Source organism: Linepithema humile, chromosome 1, assembly GCF_040581485.1.
Source record: "Linepithema humile isolate Giens D197 chromosome 1, Lhum_UNIL_v1.0, whole genome shotgun sequence".
Taxonomy (NCBI): Eukaryota; Metazoa; Arthropoda; class Insecta; order Hymenoptera; family Formicidae; genus Linepithema; species Linepithema humile.
Window position 1 is genome coordinate 7,119,562 of NC_090128.1, and position 18,205 is coordinate 7,137,766.

The window sequence follows — 18,205 nt, forward strand, 5'->3', positions numbered from 1 at the left end:
TAAACTACATTATCGTGGTTACCATCGTGCACGACAGAAGTTTGTAGATTTGTTTAAAGTACAGTATTCGTAATCAAAGTTACGGTCAGAGTTTCAACGATAGATCATATGCATACTATATGTATTCGCACGAATTATACCGCAAACTCGGAATTTAAACGTCACTTACCGTGGTCCGCACGCATGCTGTGGCACCACGCAAGCTTGTCAACTATTTATTTACGATGCTGACCGTTTAATGAAAGTGCACAGCAGTTGTTGGCTCAGCATTGTTTCCCTTGCGTTCGCCCTCATTTCGCCGTGGTATATACATCATGGAATAGCTGCGAATATTTCCCATTGTATAAGTCTTAAGTGATACAATATTTACGAAGACGTGAAATTGCTATTCCATCAGTAATTAATTTTTACGATATGGTAGTTGCTCACCTTGAGACGTACAAAAGCGTCTGGATTACACGTCGCGTCCATTCTCGATAGTAAAATACAGAGATCAATAATGGACACGATACAATCAATTAACGTGTTTATATCTTGTTATATTGAGCTTTAAAATTTCAAATTGTTTTAAAAGGTTAATTGTTTATTCAGATTTATTCAGCGATTTAATGACAAGTTATGCATTTCAATAGATGAAAGCGAGTATCGAGGAAATAAATTATTTTTTTAATTTATTCTTATTCACGAACAGGTAAATTTCCGTAGAAATTAACCGTAATACTATTATGACATAGAATTTTTACGAGCAATTTGAGATATTTGCAGATATAAAACCATAATATTATAAATATTTATTAAATTTCATATAATTGTTGTACAATTGCAAAGATCTTACTCGATAAAATTATGATGCCGCATGCGCATTGTCATTAAATTATCTTAATTAACGATTAATAAAAAAACATCAACATTAATTCTGCTATCACATACTACTTTCCAACTAATAATAATCCTAACCGATGGTAGCGACGCATATTGCGTTTAACGTGACTGTATACTGTATACGGTATACGGTATAACAATAAACTGCTAACGATATATACGATGTTCTGGCAAACTACTTGCATGCCAGATTTTGCTTTGTACATTACTCCATTATACTTCAGGGACGCGAAAGCTGAAATGAAAGTGGCTCGTACACACCTTAATTGTTACCAAAGATTTATATTTTTGGCAATCTGAGTAATTGAACATAAGAGATTTGAATATTCTAAAAATTTCCTAACAAAATATTTTAATTTAAAATTTTTTATAAGTAATATATAAATTTATAACTACTTTTTTTATAATAATTGTATTATCCTTTAAAAAAACCAACAAAAAGAGGAACAAGAATAATATTAATACTGCCGTACATGGTGCTCTTGAATCTGTAACATTTTATATATCTTAATGTTATTATGATAATGATAAATTCAAGAAAAATCATATTTTGTCTTTGCAATAATTTGAAAAATATCTGAAAACTTATAAATGATATTTATATTTATAAGAATTATTTATAAATTAATTATTTTATTACTAAATTATTTTTTCGTATTATTACTATACTATTTATTTATATGAACCAGAATAGAAACAGTATGCAGTTGTTAAGTATAAAAGTCTTTGCAATTTTTAATTTTAATTTATATGGCTTTTGAGGTATTCACGGAACTTATTTTGCATCATATAAAATGACCAACCGATGAAAATTGATGCGCGATATATGGCGATATAAAACGTTAAAAGGGAGTGCCATGTATCGTTAGAGTGCTTTACCCTGTATAACAGTTTCATAAAAGAATGGCGAGCCATTTTGGTGACAGTTTTCCCTACTGTAAAATCATCTCGCACTTTTTTTTTGTGCGGGTCGATCGAAGACGAATGACCGATGTTGATTTTGCAATGTACGCATTGGACGCCATCGCCATTCAAGGTTGTAATACTTTCGCTCGCTTTATCAACGGATTAGAGATGCGCCAGGGCTCAACGAGCGATTCGATGAATTAAACATAGTACCTCTTTCACTGATGCACTCGCGGCAGGTGATGCGAAACCTCACGATACCTCTGCGCAGAATCACGCCAGATTTCTAAGCGGATGCTAACGAGATGAGCTACCGCAGCTTGAAACACACGAATCGTATGCACGGGAATCGTAGCGTGAATTTCTTACCCTTTAACGAACAGTGCGCATTTAATTTATCTAAGTAGACCTGCAACAAGTTTGAATTAATCTTGAATAAAGCTTTCAGTAATAATTATTAACTTAAAGGACATAAACGAAAGGAAATCGATAACACGATCCACCACACATAAAACTATGGTTCCTCGGCAAGACAATAGATCATCGAAGGCGAGTATCAGGCAAAGTAGTCAAAAACCTTGGAATCGTTATCGATATTACGTAATAGAGAGAATTTTAAACTGACACAATTCCATTCGTCGCGTTTCACAAGTATCGTCCATTCGATTGCGTCGTACGTCGACTTTGATGTATTCGACCGCGATTATGTTGTAGTCCGTTACACCTTGAATAACGATACTCTTCGGGCATTTAAACATATTAAGCTCGTGTTACTATACTCTCCTAATTGCGCGGCCCGAATGTCTTGGCGATGTGTCTCGATTGCGCTTTCTCGTTAGGGTATCAGTAGATGTGTGATGTCTCCAAACTCGTACTCCCCTACGAGAGTACGAAAGAGATCCCTCATGGTTAGGTGATGGATCGTCTCGTTCACGTGGCCCGCCACGTAATCCTGAATTACCGGCAATATATCCGGTTTAATGATGTCTATTGCCTCCGGTGTTAATTCCTCAAAGACCTGCGAATCGACAGATTAATCTATGATCATAACTGATGATAGATTTCGTATCGCGAGATGCTTCAATTTTGAAAACAAAATTTTCAAAAATTTCGAAAAAATTGCCTTATACATTTGTAAGAAAAAATTGTTTATCTTTATGCAGGCTAAACGTATTTTATATTCATTTTTTAAATGAATTCAAAATGTATCTAAATTGTCGAAAGACATCGGAAAAAGATTATAAGTTGTAAAATTAACTCGGAGATGTATCGAATGAAATTTATTCTGCAGGAATGTTATTTCGTTGAAACTTCGCGTTGGAATATTGATTTTGAATTATTCAATCTGAAATTCGAGTGTGCAGAAAATTAAAGATATCACGTTATAATTAAATGTATTGCAATTTTTTATTGCTAAGCTACCAGCAAATTATTAATTGTTTTATTAATGAATTTTTAACGTAACCGAGTGTTTGTAATTTATTGCAGTTATTTGGAAGCAATTAATTGACACATGGTGACAACTTTAATAACTGTGTAGTGGAAATTTACGTTGCTGTCGAGTTGAGACATGTACGAAATCGAATGAGCGTGTCGATTAATATTCGGCAGAGGATGTGGAATATCGGTTTCAATAGTTGAATAAACGCGACTTCGCACCACTGACGTTTTGCATGCCTCGCGTATAAAATTGCGACGGATATCGAAACGGTCGTAACAAATTTTTTAGCAAAAATATTACCGATCGCAAAATTGCAATCGTAAAACTAACTATTCAGTGAAACAGTTACGACTTTTACAAAAATGCTTCATACTCCTATAAATTCTATAACATTGGGAATACGTATTATAAGCTGATTTTTATGATCTTTATGATGGTAACATTATGAGATATCGTAAAATGAAATTTCGTTTCATTTATTCGACACGCGATTCTGCACGTTTTACGCGAATTTTATGAAAATATGTGAAATCAAAAGCTGCTTTTTTGATGTTTGAAATTTTTCTTGTCAATTTGAAAGAACATACATATTTTTTATAAAAAATTATTATTGAAATATCGTTTGAATGTTCGGGTAAATTATTTGTTAGCATTGTACGCTGTTAAAAATAAATTTTCTAAAAAGATTTTTGGCAAAATATTGTTATCACTTTTTTTTAATGGAATGTACAAATGATCATTTATCGATCACGATGGTAATTAATAAATGACCATGGTATTTTATATTAATTCTGTAGTCGTATAAAGTGATATATTTTTCAAAAAAGAAAAAAAAAATGGAAAATATAATACATAGGAAATTAGATTTTACATAATATATATAATAAATTAATTTGCAATTATTGTAATTAAAATTTTAAACATTTGGTGAAGTTAGTAGTTATTTCACGAATTTAATCTCATTATTTTATTATCAATTTTAAATAATTCATTTTTGTGAAAGCATCCACAAATTTCAATTTTATCCGATATCTAACTATTAACTCTAAAATAAAACAGAATATACTTTTATTTAAATGAAAGTTAAATTGTCTAACAGAAGTCTTTAACGGTCATTTACTGTTTCTTTAGACATTCAGTAACATCGTTCGGAAAGCAAAACATGCTAATTACATCTTACCTTACTCATAATTTGTCCGATCTCCTCGTTACTCATAAAGTCTTTGAGATGTATTTTGATAGCGCGTAGCGAGAAGTCGAGGTCGAACTTCTTCAGGTACATTCCCCTAGCGTAGCCCAGCACGGTGTTTACGTAAGCGCGGAAATCGCGCACGTTCACCTCGAAAGGACCCGCACTACGTAGCAGATATGTCTCGCCCAGTATGCCGGATATGTTGTAATAGCCCTTCGCATAAATTTCGGGAATGGAAATGTTGATGGAGATGGTAGGACCAATCAGCGACAGTTTGGCTCGGTCGATTAAGAAAGTCGATAGCTTTCTTACTTCTAGATTCTCGATCACCAGATGCACTCTAGACAGATTTATGATGACGTTTTACATCGTGTTGTTTGCGAAGATATTGCACATTACAACCGCAGCAATTAGTGTCTGTTGTGGTTTCAAAATATAAGAAAATAAATCTCAAATATTTAGGTAAAAGATACTACTTATATTCAATAGCAAAATTGTTTGGTAAAAATATTCATGAATAAAAGAAAATATATAATAAATAAAATGTAGTATATAACAAATATATATGCAATTTCGGTAAATTTAATTTTCCGTGTTATAAAAAATAAAGAAAACTTTATATGTCACATTTTTATCACCATAAATAAGTTTGATAAAAATCTAAAAATTCAATAACAGTTTTGATCTCGAGAATCCTTGTAATGCTTTCTAAAATTGCACACTGACGCCAGAACTTCTGTTTGTCCGAAATTCTTACAATCTCTGAAATCCAGTGCACATGATTGCGTATCGATCACTTTCAATTCGACTCACTTTCCTATTTCCGGATTATCCGTGTCAATGTCAATCTCGTCGAGAGTGAACGGTTCCAGCGGAGGAATACCCAACTCCGGGATGCCATTATACATTCGCGTGCGGAATTTTTCCAAGAATCTTCTTAGTTTGAACTCGAGACCTCTCGAAGCTGCGCTGTCAACTGTCCAATTCGACGATTTATTAGCATAAACGAATAACGATTATTTGCAAACAGTAATATCGATTCGTGCCGACACTTACTGTATCCCGTAGTCACCCTGGTAGCGTTGATCAATAAGTTTCTCGGTCTCTCTACCGCGCTGGTTACTACAATCAGAAGACGAAAGAGTCCTTATTTGCATTCTCGTTTATCCCGTTTATCTTATTGCGCTTAGTTGTTATTGCCGCTGCGGAGAGCTCAGGCATTAACTCTTTCAGTGCCGCGAGGGTCGAGTTTCCTGTGTGTTACGCCACGACCAATCTCTGCTTCATTGTTTATACATACGCGAAATTACATATTGTACGAAAAGGCGAACTTCATTTAATCCCGTGTAGAGAATAATGGAGGACAAATTACTGAAGGTTCTATAAAGGCTTTGATCTAAAAACGTAATGCATGTGTTTAGAACTCTATTAATTAAACTTAACTACAATAATTGTCCCGAGATAAATTTTTTAAAGAAATAATTTTTAATTGATAGAAAAATTAAAAAAAAATAAAAAATATAAAATTTATAAAAACTACTTATTGCAAAAGTACGACACTGTACATTAAATGTAAAGAAATATGAAAAATGCGCTAGAAGTTAATTTATTTAAATTTAATTTGTTCAATACTTAATGAATGAAAATTGTGTGCGTGTGAATAGATTTTAATTGCATAGTTGAAAATTCAATGAGAACACACAGGGATCTCAGCACTGAATGATCGAAAGTAAAAGTGCGGAAGTAATCTCATGCATAACATAGAGTGGGCTCATTAATTTATCAGCACTGCGATAATTTCTATGTATAATCTCATTGATGATCTTTGATGGCTGTCATTTGCATATAAATACAATATCGTGATGCGTGGAATTTCTAATTTAGTTAGTTAGGAGAATACAAATTTGTTTCTAAATTATTCTGTGAGTTTATTTTAATTTATTATATTATTTTAAGTAACTTTGGCACTCTCTATTATCATCGCTATTATTGAATAATGTTAAAAAATACCGCTAGAGAGTGATAACGTTAATTACTTGAATATATCGTTACTGTTTTTATTTGCAATATATAAAAATTGCGTAACAACTGTTGCAAATTAGAATGGCATCGTGCGGTTATTTTCCGAGATGGAGAGAAAATGTATTATATATATATTCATTCAAATAATATTTTTATTATAATTATAATTATACAACTTTCAATTATCGAGGCATTTAAGTCATTGATTCCGTTTCCGGAATCCGTTTTTTTCTATCTTTCATCGTAAAAGTTTGTTAACAATCTTTAAATTTAACAAATAAAACGTGTAACATTTAATTCGATCGTGATTATTCGAGAGCGGTACAAACGAAGAGACTCGATATCATTTACTTAAAAAGAATTGGAAAGCAATCTAGGTCGTGAGCTTCTGTAATGCAATTACAAGCGTATCGTGCCGTAATAAAGAGAAACGTAATCTGTGTTCAATCAAACGCACTGTGCAGTGCCACGTTATTACAGATCGGATTACTGCATTACTGTATTTCTCCACCAAATGTCTATATATTTGCATCTCTGAGCTCGACTCCACGCATGTTCACGGAGTTCACGTTAACGCGAATTACGTTCTTCACCGCTCTGCGAAAGTGTAATTGCTCGCTAACCTTTTGACATGCATGTCTACTTTCCACGTACGCGTCTATGTTGCTATTTATATCATGAAATATGTATTATATCATGTACGGACAGGTTTTTACAAAATAACAGATGATACAGAACTTATATAATTATATTTTCGATCGTTCCAACAGAAAAAATAATATTGAAAAAATTTGCATAAATAATTATATAAAATATTTTTTAACTAACGGTTTAGGAATCAAGAAATTTGTATTTAATTTTACAAACTAAATTAATTTTAAATTTGTTACATAAATATTTAAATATAGAGAATATTTAGAAATTGATTTTTTCGTAATCAAGCTCATTGCACAGTTTTCACAAATAAAGTAATGTTATTGATAGCAATTATTAAAGAGAGAGAAACCCGTTTTATGGGGTCCTTTGAGTAAAAATCATTTTTATCAATAATTATACTCGCAAGCATTTGCAAATTTCAGTAAGCTGGTACTTTTTGCTTTTCTTTTTGGAAGCTACGCTGAAGCTGCATTAAGCGTAAAGTAAGTCTTGACTTTTTGAAAAGTCATTGCAATTTGTACGAACACATACTGTAGTCTGCAGCAGTATCCGTAACGCGATGCAACAATTCTTTTTGCCGTTTCACGATTCCCGTTACTGTAACAAACGATTACAAGTCAATGAAGCATCCTTGCAAGTCAAAACAGATTAGTGTGAAGAATTGAAACGTTGATTAGAAACTTGTATAGTAATTACTATTAATATCTAGATATCTACACAATATAACAACTATTAAGAAAAATGTCAATAGCATTATATAATAATTACTACTTTTTTAAATTAATAAAGTGTAACTACGAAATTCGTAGTTTGGTTATTTGCGTAATATATTTGTGCTAAGGATGCCCCACATAATATATTTAGTGTTAGATCAATAGATTTAAACTCGAGTAGGAAAATGCGCGCGCGCGCGTGATATTAATAATTTTCCTTTGATATTTCCATTGAATTCTCAATACATTTGATTAACACAAATTTTAATTATGATATCTGATATCGTATAAATATGACATTAAATTATGTTTGCGATTGAAATATGTCTCTTTATTTCTCTTGATTATATTTCTTCGCGTGTAAAGATAAATTACATTTTGGATAACAAATATGGTTTTTACTTTGATATCAATGCGTATTATAGAATATAGGAAATTTCGCGAACATTGTGTTTGGCGAAACGAACGCAAAGCTGCATTTATTCGCGCGTGTTAGTTAATCCTTTATCAATTAAACCGTTTGCCGGCGGCACGCTGATTGCGGATGCAAGGATCGACTATCATGAATCTGGGATCGGCTTTCGGAACCGGCGCGATTGAGAACTGTTAAATGCATTCGGTTCTGGTATGATAATTAAACGATTAGTCGAATTTCAAGCGGAGATCTTGTTCTGTTGTAACAATAGAGAAGAACGAAACTTTATTGCACAAATTTATTGTGACATATAGGGACATATTGGGACATATATAATAGCATTATGCAAGAAGAAATATAATAAAGTAATAATCGAATAGTAATTGCGCTTACGTCAATCGCCGAATCTATGTCACAATCCAAAATATAAAGTGCTTTAAAATATTGATTTGTCACGCTCTGATATGCTGTGATTGATGCATTGGCGTAATAAAATGTGAAAATCGCGCGCCGAGTTTTAGTTTCATTTTTAACATTTAATTTTTATTTAATGAAGCTTATAAGTGATTGCTGCAGCAATAATATTTTATTATTATTTTTTTATCATGCAATATTGTTGTGTAAATAGTATGCTGCTAACGATTAAATAAAATACATTAATTTATGCGAAATATTTAATTACATCAAATATTTAATTTGGATCAAGAGAAAATTAAAAAAAAAGCACCGTAATTTATTTCATTATTTTGATTAACGCTATATTGATGAAATAAAATAACCTGTTAGTATGAAAAACGCATTGCTATAGATGGATTATTATAAAAATACTTTTGATCAAAATATTAAATAAAAATACCGTGAAACTGTTCCGTAATCATTTTCCTAGATATCGAAAATAAAAGTTCATATTGATGTATGTACATGATACGTACGTTTCGCGTATTTCGCGTATTCTCATCATGCACTCAACGCGCTGAGCAATACAAAATAATTGCATTTGCAAATACAATGTAATTGACGCTCACATTAACGTGCGAAAAGCGTTTTGGTCAATTTTGTACATTGTGGTGGTCTTATGTCCGGTTCCACCAACGTAGATTAACTTTAATCTTGGTTCAACTTATTCTTCATCTTTTTCTAATTCTTAGAACTAGAAAAAGATGAAGAGTAAGTTGAACCGAGATTAAAATTAATCTACATTGGTGGAAATGGGTATTAACAGTTATTCAAGTTACGCTAAATGTTTGAACACTGTTTTAATATAATCAGTTCGCCGTATGATTGCATCGCTTTAAATAACTATTGCTTCCGCGAATAAACATGCGAACGCGTTTTTTTTTTATTAGCAGTTCCCGGTAATATACTTCTTGATATGAAAAAGAATATTTTTCTGGTTGTTTTTTGAATCTAGTTTTAATTTATGGTTTTTAATTGTATTTTGAAATTAATTTTTTTTTGAAACATGTGTATGTGCATCAATATGGAGAATTAATTTCGAAATACAATTTAAATATTTTAATTTGATTTTAAAATCATTATTCACTCTTTATTTGCTCTTTTCGAAATTACATCTTTTTATTGGAGATGATAGATTTTTTCATACGAGAGAAAAAACATTTCATAAACATCAAACACTTTTACTTTAATAACATGCCTTTTACTGATTATAGTTTACGAATTGATTGTTGGAATAGAGTTCATCTTCGAATTACGACTATTTTCAAAGTAATTGCATAATTCAGGATATCGCAATGTCATCTCGAACGTTTCGTTTACATTAACATCGTATAGTTATCGCAAACGCTGCTATCGTTTTGTCTCGGAGAGTTTGTTAATGTAATTTGCATTTTTACAAAAACACGTTAGTATAAAACATTTATCATTTCGCGTGAGACGGGCGCGGGATAAATTATTATCTAAGAGGTCAATCGAGTTGGAATAATGTACCGCTATAATCTATTTTACATCTGATTAAAAATTTAGGTTATTACACGCGCGGCGCGCGATACAATAAATTTCGCATTTACGATAATTACTTATGTAAGTTATTGTTAAATTGGCTGCAGCGTTTATGAAACTCCAGTAACTATGATTTTGATTTTGAATAATATGTTTAAGACTTGCCGCTTTAATTTAATCTTCTGCTACCATCAATCAAATACTTTCAATCATTATTTGATGTGAAAAGGTCTTTTCAGACCTCTGCAATATCGTTATCTAACATCTCCGTGCTTAAACTTTCTATTCTATCGTCTCATCCTTAATTGATATCGTTGTACCGTTGTATTTATGTTTTCACTTTTATTGATGGCTTAGCGCTTCTCTATTCATGCGTCGTTAAAAATGTAACTTTTAAAATTCTTAATAGATTTAATATGCTCATTTTTCATAGTTCAAATTGCAAATCAAAACACATGATATTTATGCAATTATGCTAAAAAAATGTAACCTCGAATTAACCGGTTTTTGGTTGGGCAAGATTAAACAGGTTAATGTGATACTGTTCCAACGATGCTAATTACGAATTCATTAAACTAACTTCTCTCAAAATAAACTTATCAAAATGAATAAATATGTATATATAACTTCATTAAAATGAAATATTCCTTGTATCTTGCTTTCGATTAATTTAAATAATAGAGCATCAAGTACATTGAAACATCAAATTATGTACATATCAAATAATTTCTATATTATTTCATCTGATTATACAAAAATGCATATTTTATAGCATATTAATTATTAATATTTATATTTAATATTAATATTAATTATTAATATTGAGTGCATTTATTAAGATGTGCAAATATTTATTATTAATATTTATTTTAACATGAAATATTTAATATGATATATAATGCGAAGATATAATAATTTTATTTTTTAAACAATAGTATAGAATAAATTTAGCTGAAAATGCAATTTTGTTTTAGTGGACGTATATCTTATTTTTTTTAACGACATTACTATCGCGGTTTTCGTATATACATTTTTTTTTGTAATAAAATATTTCTGTAAGCTTGTGAAATATTCGGTAAATATTCAGCGTCTTGGCGGTATCAAGATTGATATCGGGATCGACTTACGGAAATTGGTTGCTGTGTTTGCGACGTTACCGATACCGCCCAGTAGGGCGGAGGGCAAGGGCTCTGTAGCCGACGTATGCTCTACCGCTACCTCGACAGCGAGGACGATGCACATCATCGTCAAAACCCGACTCGTTGCGTGGCACTTCATCGTTCGCGTGTGACAGCTTCGTGTAGACAAGATCGCCGCGGAAAATGCGGAAAAGAGGCCGATCGACCAGCTCTCGCGGGAGCAGGAAGGCTGACTGACAAGATGAAAAACCGTCGTTGCGTCGGTAGACTTTGCTGCTGAACGAACAGCTAGCTCGATACTGCTTACACGTGTGTAGAAGTGCGAGTACGTCCAGCGAAAGTGAACGTTCCTACACGCGCGTCACATTACACGCTCCACTCGGTTTGTCGCGCCGAAATGCGATCCGGTGGTCGCTCTGGGCAAGGCAGATTTCTATTGTCGAAGGATCAGTTGTTGTTAGAGGCGCTGTTAAAATTTCCTATTGCCGCGTGAGCATCAGGGCAACATTTTTTAGTGATCTTTTTTTGGGCAATCTAATTCTTGTTTGTTTATCCGAAAATTGAACTCATTTGGAAATCAAGTTAAATTAAATATTGGATTAAATAAAAAATTCAATTAAGTATAACTTGGAATACATGTAGACTGTATATACATGTTTTTTACAAAATTTGATAAAAATAATTTTTGTTTTTTATTTTTATGTTTTTTATTCTATCTGTAAAAAAATAAATACGTATTGATACGCGCTATGAGTCGAGGTCACTTTATCAATATTTACAAAAGATGCATGATTCATCATGAATCAATCAAGTTTGTTAGTTGACGTATCCTAGTGCAAATACGTGATTAAGTGATATACTTTTTTTCCTCTTGCATATTATTACTGATAGTCTGTTTCAAGAATTGCAATAATAAAAATGATTAGATTAATATTAATCAAGTCGCATAAATGTTCTTCTTGCATTCGTTACTCAGCATTTAAGCGTACTCACATCTGGATGAGAAATGCGGATACGCGATGTAAATTATTCCGCGCGACACACGTGAATAGAGATCTATTATTAACGCATTCACGTGTTACGGATATCAAAGATCACGCCAATTCACCGTGTACATATAAAATGTGCAGCGAAAGTGAAGGCTATGCATACTTTATGACACGTTATGATCTATTACATAAAATAAAAATTTAATAAATTTGCAAAGTAAAGATCTGTTATTGTTAGCAATTTGTTTGAAATGTCAATATGAGCAATTTATTTGTTACATATTGGATATGAATTCAAAATGGTGATGAACAAATATAAAATGCTTAAATATTTAAATAACATTGGAAAAATATAAAATAACGAAATCTATCGTTATTACCTTTTATCTTTAAAAATTGTGTTTTTACACCGACCTTGCACTTGTATTATTATTGACATTACGTTGCAACTTCACCGCGAAAACATTTTTATTGTGCAAAAGAATCACCGACCGTCACGCTGCGAGCTCACAAACTGCGTTATTTTCTTTTTTTTTCCGTACTGCTGTTGGGTAACATTTTTGTTTGCCGCTTCCGTGTGTATTATTACGACATGTAATTGGATTAACGAACTGTATCGGATTCAGATTCGCTTCTCTATGAATGCAAACAATTGTCACTTTCGGGCTATAACAATGACTAAAAATCTAACCATGACAAAGCGAGTGTGATGCAACACGAGTTCTGAATAAAAACAGTGTGCTACATAGCACAATGTAATTTTCATTAATTTTCTCGAAGTTATTTCTGATATGTAAACAAATTAATTGTTTATTCTTTGACTTAAACATCCGGCCGCTTATTACGATTTTTAATTAGTAATTAAATTGTAAATTTTTAAAAATATTTGGAAATTTATTTAAGCTTATTATGTGTACTGAATGAAAAAGTAATGTCAAGTATATCATTCAACTAGAGAAACGCAAGACGAAGAAATAAATTAGATCTTCACTTAATGATGCAACTTTTAAATTGACGTAACGTTATTGTTTTGTAATCTGTGGTTTAATCGGTATAATGAAGAAATTAAATCGAACTATAGAATTTCTGCAATCGGGTTCAAAATAAGATCGCTCAGTTGTTTTTATGGCCGTGAGTTCTCAGATTAACATTGTATAATCGGGTCACACGGACGCGGAAATGCGTGGAAGTGGCTGCATACTCGGCCGTCGGCGCGATAAATGTGTAAGGTAAATTACCACAATAGACGTCACGGAGATGTCGGAAAAACGAGAGCGTAAAAGTACTTTACTTGTTGCGCGACTTTACGTGCGCGGTACTACGTGACGGGCATTGTTATCGGCCGATCAGCATAGCGGCTTGTGTGGCTCTCCATCTCGAATAAGCATCTTCATAGCATCGTAACGAGGAATTATGCGATGAGCCAAAAGTCGTTACCTTGGAAAGACAAATGCACATGCTTTTAGATATTATAGATAAAATCATCGTCCATTGTCGGTGTACAATCCAATTTTTTCTTATGAAATGCTGCCACTATGATGACAAAGATTTTTTAAATTTAAATTTAGGATGTAATACTAATTACAAATTAATACTAATTACAAATTAATTATTAAAAATAATGAAGTTATCGATAGAAATTTAAGAAATGTATTTATTGGTACATACATAAAATATATATTGATTCATAATTAATTAGTGAACTATATATATTCCAGAGTTAAAACTTTCTTTGATTCTTCTTATAGTATTTATTTTTCTATTTACGAGAGTAAATGTATAACAAGACGCATTTACACTTTATTAAAGTGTAGTATAAAAATAAGTCTATTAATAATCTTTAAAATGTAAACATATGCATAAATCCACGTACTTATATGTTAATCAGAATGAAAATATTAACAATCTTACGTTGAACATTTGTCGCGAATTCGTCGTATTATTCGTCGTATTATTCATCATTAGTAAGCAATTGCGATGACAATTTACCTACCAATTGTTTGTCAAATTATCCATGTTAATTACATGTTTACGACGGCGATTTTGAAGTAAAAAAAGAACATGCTTACTAGCTAGATTATTATTGTGATGACATTGCAATATTGACGAGTTCTCAATTGAAACAAAGACGTTTTGAAGTCAGCCTTGCAGCATACTCTTCCGAAAGTTGTGGAACAAAAGTAACTTTTATCGCGGCGATCGGATATCGTTGATTAGTGTCCAGGCTGTAGCGTGGTAGGTTTCGGATAGACCCATGGGTTTGGTGCATAAGGTGGCCTTTGGGGTATCGGGTATACCGTAATGGCTCCGGATGCAACTGTCCTGGGAGTCGGTATCGCGTGCGCGAATGCTACGAGAGCCATTAAGACTGCCGTAACAACGATAACGACTTTTCTCAGTGAGACCTGGAAGTGGAGATGCATCGTTCGTGGTGAAATATGATACGTCACTTTTAATGGCGATTTAAAATCTCGGGAGAGAGTGAGAGAGCCAGTTTTACTTATTGCAATTTAATTTACTGAATGTGGTAATATATATCAAAAGCATATTTCTTTTCTATATCACCGATCTTAATTATTGCTGTTGGCCACTTTTAATAGAAATAATATAAATTATTGCTGATGTATATTTGCACATATTTTCATAGACCAAAAAGTAATTTTGTTATTTTTTTTAATCACTGTAATTATATGAAAGCTATTCATGTTTGAATATTTTCTAATTTAACGAAAAGTTTAAATTATGATCTGGTTTAACTAGTTTTGCCTGTTTTTCTGCTAGTCAAAGTGTGATTAAAGTAATATTTTTGACACGGCTTTCGTACTTTGTTCCATTGCGTGTGTAAACATCGAGACACAAATTTGTTTTCCAGACATCTTAATAGTGAACTTTTACCACTCTTACCGATCGTCTAAATTGCTACTCGCCAATACGGGATAAAAAGTACCGCGGACAGAACTTTCTCTAAGATTATTTGAACTATGCAAACAGTTAGCCTGAGGGATAAATAAATCAAGAGGTATACATGCAATATGTGTATCTTCATATTCAACTGAATTGCATTACAATTGCAAATATCTATCGTGAATTTGAATTGCCATTACTAAACCACGATCATTAATTATCGTCGTTCCCAGAAAATGTTTCAGATCGGAACGATAAATCCGTTTTCATTGAAATATTGTATGCAGTATGAAAATGATAACACAATCAATGAGAGATTTTATGTTAAATTTGAATAATGAACGATTGAAAGAACGAAACAAAGCACAGTAAAATATTAAGTTACTTCTTTCTCTGGAATTTTATAATGCTGTCCATTTTTCATTTAAATGAACATAATTATGAAATAGCCCGTGGATAGAACTTGTTTTAATTTTTCGCTAAAAAGACAAGCATATTCGAAGAAAAATAACTTACGCAATGCGTCAAGCATAAATTGCAATTATTATTATGCTATATTGTTATACTGTTATTAAAGAAATCACATTTTCGTGCGAAAATATAATAACTTAACTAAAATAATAACGGATATACAATTTAATTTTTTCTCGTACGGTTTATTACCGTCGGTAAGGTCCACGGCAAGAATGTTCAGCAGTTACTTGTTCGAATGCAGAAATTGTCAGCGTGTAATTTACGTTGAAATCAACCGCGCACCCGGAAAGCAAAAACCGAGAGATCTTATTTAATTCGCAAATAACTTCAGTGGAAACCAGCAATTGACAATCGATTTAGCAACTTGAATAATGCATCGCTCGGACTTTATTGTTTCTATTGTTAACTTATTGCCATTGTGATCATCACTGTGATTTTCCGCGTAAAATTCACACGATTTCGATTCAAAATTATTAAGTAGATAGATCGAGGATAAAAAAAACAGTTTGAAAGTTATGCTGGAAGCGTTGTGACACGGATTGACACGGATTATGAGACATACATCGGAATTAATTGTATTTTTACTTTTTATATTGCTTTAACGTATAACATTATTTCCCTTCGAATCTACCTAACTTTTAAACTTATTAACAACGTATTGTAGACGATACATTTTAAGCTAGTTTAATGAAACTTAGTTTTTCTCCACTTTTACATATCAATTTTTTATGTTTAAAATTAAAACGGAGTATTTAGTAAAAATATTAAATTTTTTAATGAAAAGTTTCAGCATTGTACAAATTATATTGTTTATGTTTCTTTTAAAATTTATTTTTGGCAAAATTCTACTAATGAGACGTAGTTTATCGCAAAAAGATAATATTTGTTTTTTGTATACCGTGTATTACCATATTATCGGAGATCTCGGATGTTTTTTGGCGATGCGATGCTCGAGGCGAACAGTACGTATCTTCAAACGCTGGCAGACTTTTTATACCGGCGGGATTTGAGAGGTGGATATTTGGGTCAGGATACGTAGGAAGTGATATCGCCCGTATATCACGCATGTACAAGAAATTCCCGTTCAAAGATGAGCAGATGTTCGTTTTCATTCATGCCAGTTCCTACTGCATTCAGTTACATAAAGATGCGCTTCAGTGCATAAATCGTGAGGAAAATAGGATTAAAACCGTCAGAGAATTAATCCCTAATTCTATTATATATGATAATGTTAGCGTCTGTTAGATAACGCAGCTATAATTATTGTATAGCTATAATTGTCATGATTACAATTATGATTATAATTATTGAGAATAGATATATATAATTATTGAATAAATATAATTATTTTGACGCATAGAAAGTAGACAAAATTAACCAATATAATGTATAAATACAAAATAGAAGTTTTTTTTTCAAATTGCACAATAATTAATTACAAATTTTATAACGTTTTTAATATGATAATATTAATATTTTAATTAGTAGACGTAAAATGATCATCTTATCGATTGTATTTAAAACTTCAAAAATGCCGCTGAAATATAAATATGCCGTAATAATCGTTTCCCGGGTTTTGTTGAACGAATGAATTATTTAGATTGTACAAATACATTTTAATTTAATATTGTTGTTCTTAGAATTCAGTTCTTAGAGGACAATTCTTTGCACCGAAAATTCTATTCGATAAACAATTAGCCAATAGACCTTGACATGCTTGCGCTCTGCACATGCAGAATACTAATAGATGTCGTGGCTTTTCTAGAATCGTCGCTAAACATTGTGTAAATGTAAATCACAATTTCGAAAACCAGTCCCGCCGGTGTTGCTGTCATACTGTTAATAATAGATCTTTTGATGAAGTTAAAATCAGTCTTATTTTGTATTTTATGATAGGATTATTGATGTAGGAAGATATTTAAAATTTAAAAGTTATTGATTTTTAATGCAAATTAAATATTTAATTTGTAGATTGATGATGAAATATTATTTTCCAATTAATTGTAAATAAACTTTATTTTACAAACTTTATACAAAATTCAATCAACGAGACATTTAATATTGAAGACGTAAAAGTTGTGACGAATAAATTCTCATTAAATCATTATTTAGCGAGAAATTTTATTTTTTACTTAATTTTATTTAATATTCGAGAATATTCATAAATACGTATGTATCAGGATATTTTACATACATAAGAAACATGGTATGTTCACGGAAATGTTAGCACTACTAATACTCCTTTTAAGCCATGTGTGCTTTGATCTTTGACCAGTGAGTTTAATCGTGCTAATGTATTTAGTTTGCACATCATGTGCGTCATCGTGATGCTAACGAATTTTTTGTACGTGACTTTTAATCGCGATCGTTGATTCATCAAATTAATAAGTAGAACGACGTTATCTACATTTACGTGTAAAAAACTGAATTGCCATCGTCAATCGCGAACACTAAAAAATTTTGCATATGATTTACTTTTTTATATTTCTCGATAAGCGAAGGTGATTGAGGA

At 31.9% G+C, this 18,205-nt stretch overlaps 2 protein-coding genes across 8 annotated transcripts in view; one reads left to right on the forward strand and one right to left on the reverse strand.

Annotated features, from left to right (window-relative positions):
• Positions 1 to 18,205, forward strand: part of LOC105679718 (uncharacterized) — a 143,770-nt gene that overhangs the window by 10,920 nt on the left and 114,645 nt on the right. The window lies entirely within an intron of this gene.
• On the reverse strand, positions 769 to 11,672 carry LOC105679720 (uncharacterized). 2 transcript variants are annotated; one of them, XM_012379928.2, is made up of 6 exons: positions 11,315 to 11,672; positions 7,632 to 7,697; positions 5,478 to 5,543; positions 5,235 to 5,397; positions 4,410 to 4,761; positions 769 to 2,806 (listed from the first exon to the last, which is right to left on the reverse strand). In XM_012379928.2, the coding sequence occupies exons 1-6, from the start codon at positions 11,463 to 11,465 to the stop codon at positions 2,624 to 2,626; spliced, it is 981 nt and encodes a 326-aa protein (XP_012235351.2). In that variant the 5' UTR covers positions 11,466 to 11,672; the 3' UTR covers positions 769 to 2,623. The 2 variants fall into 2 exon arrangements, with proteins under 2 accessions (XP_012235351.2, XP_067217342.1); XM_067361241.1 differs by lacking the exon at positions 7,632 to 7,697 and having other exon boundaries at positions 11,315 to 11,666.

Coding starts and splice junctions, on each gene's coding strand:
- LOC105679720 (XM_012379928.2), bottom strand. CDS start 11,465: ATGAAGTGCCACGCAACGAGTCGGGTTTTGACGATGATGTGCATCGTC. Junction 7,698..11,314: donor AAACACAGCAACCAATTTCC/GTAAGTCGATCC, acceptor CGTTTGTTACAG/TAACGGGAATCGTGAAACGG. Junction 5,544..7,631: donor GGATACTGCTGCAGACTACA/GTATGTGTTCGT, acceptor TTCTGATTGTAG/TAACCAGCGCGGTAGAGAGA.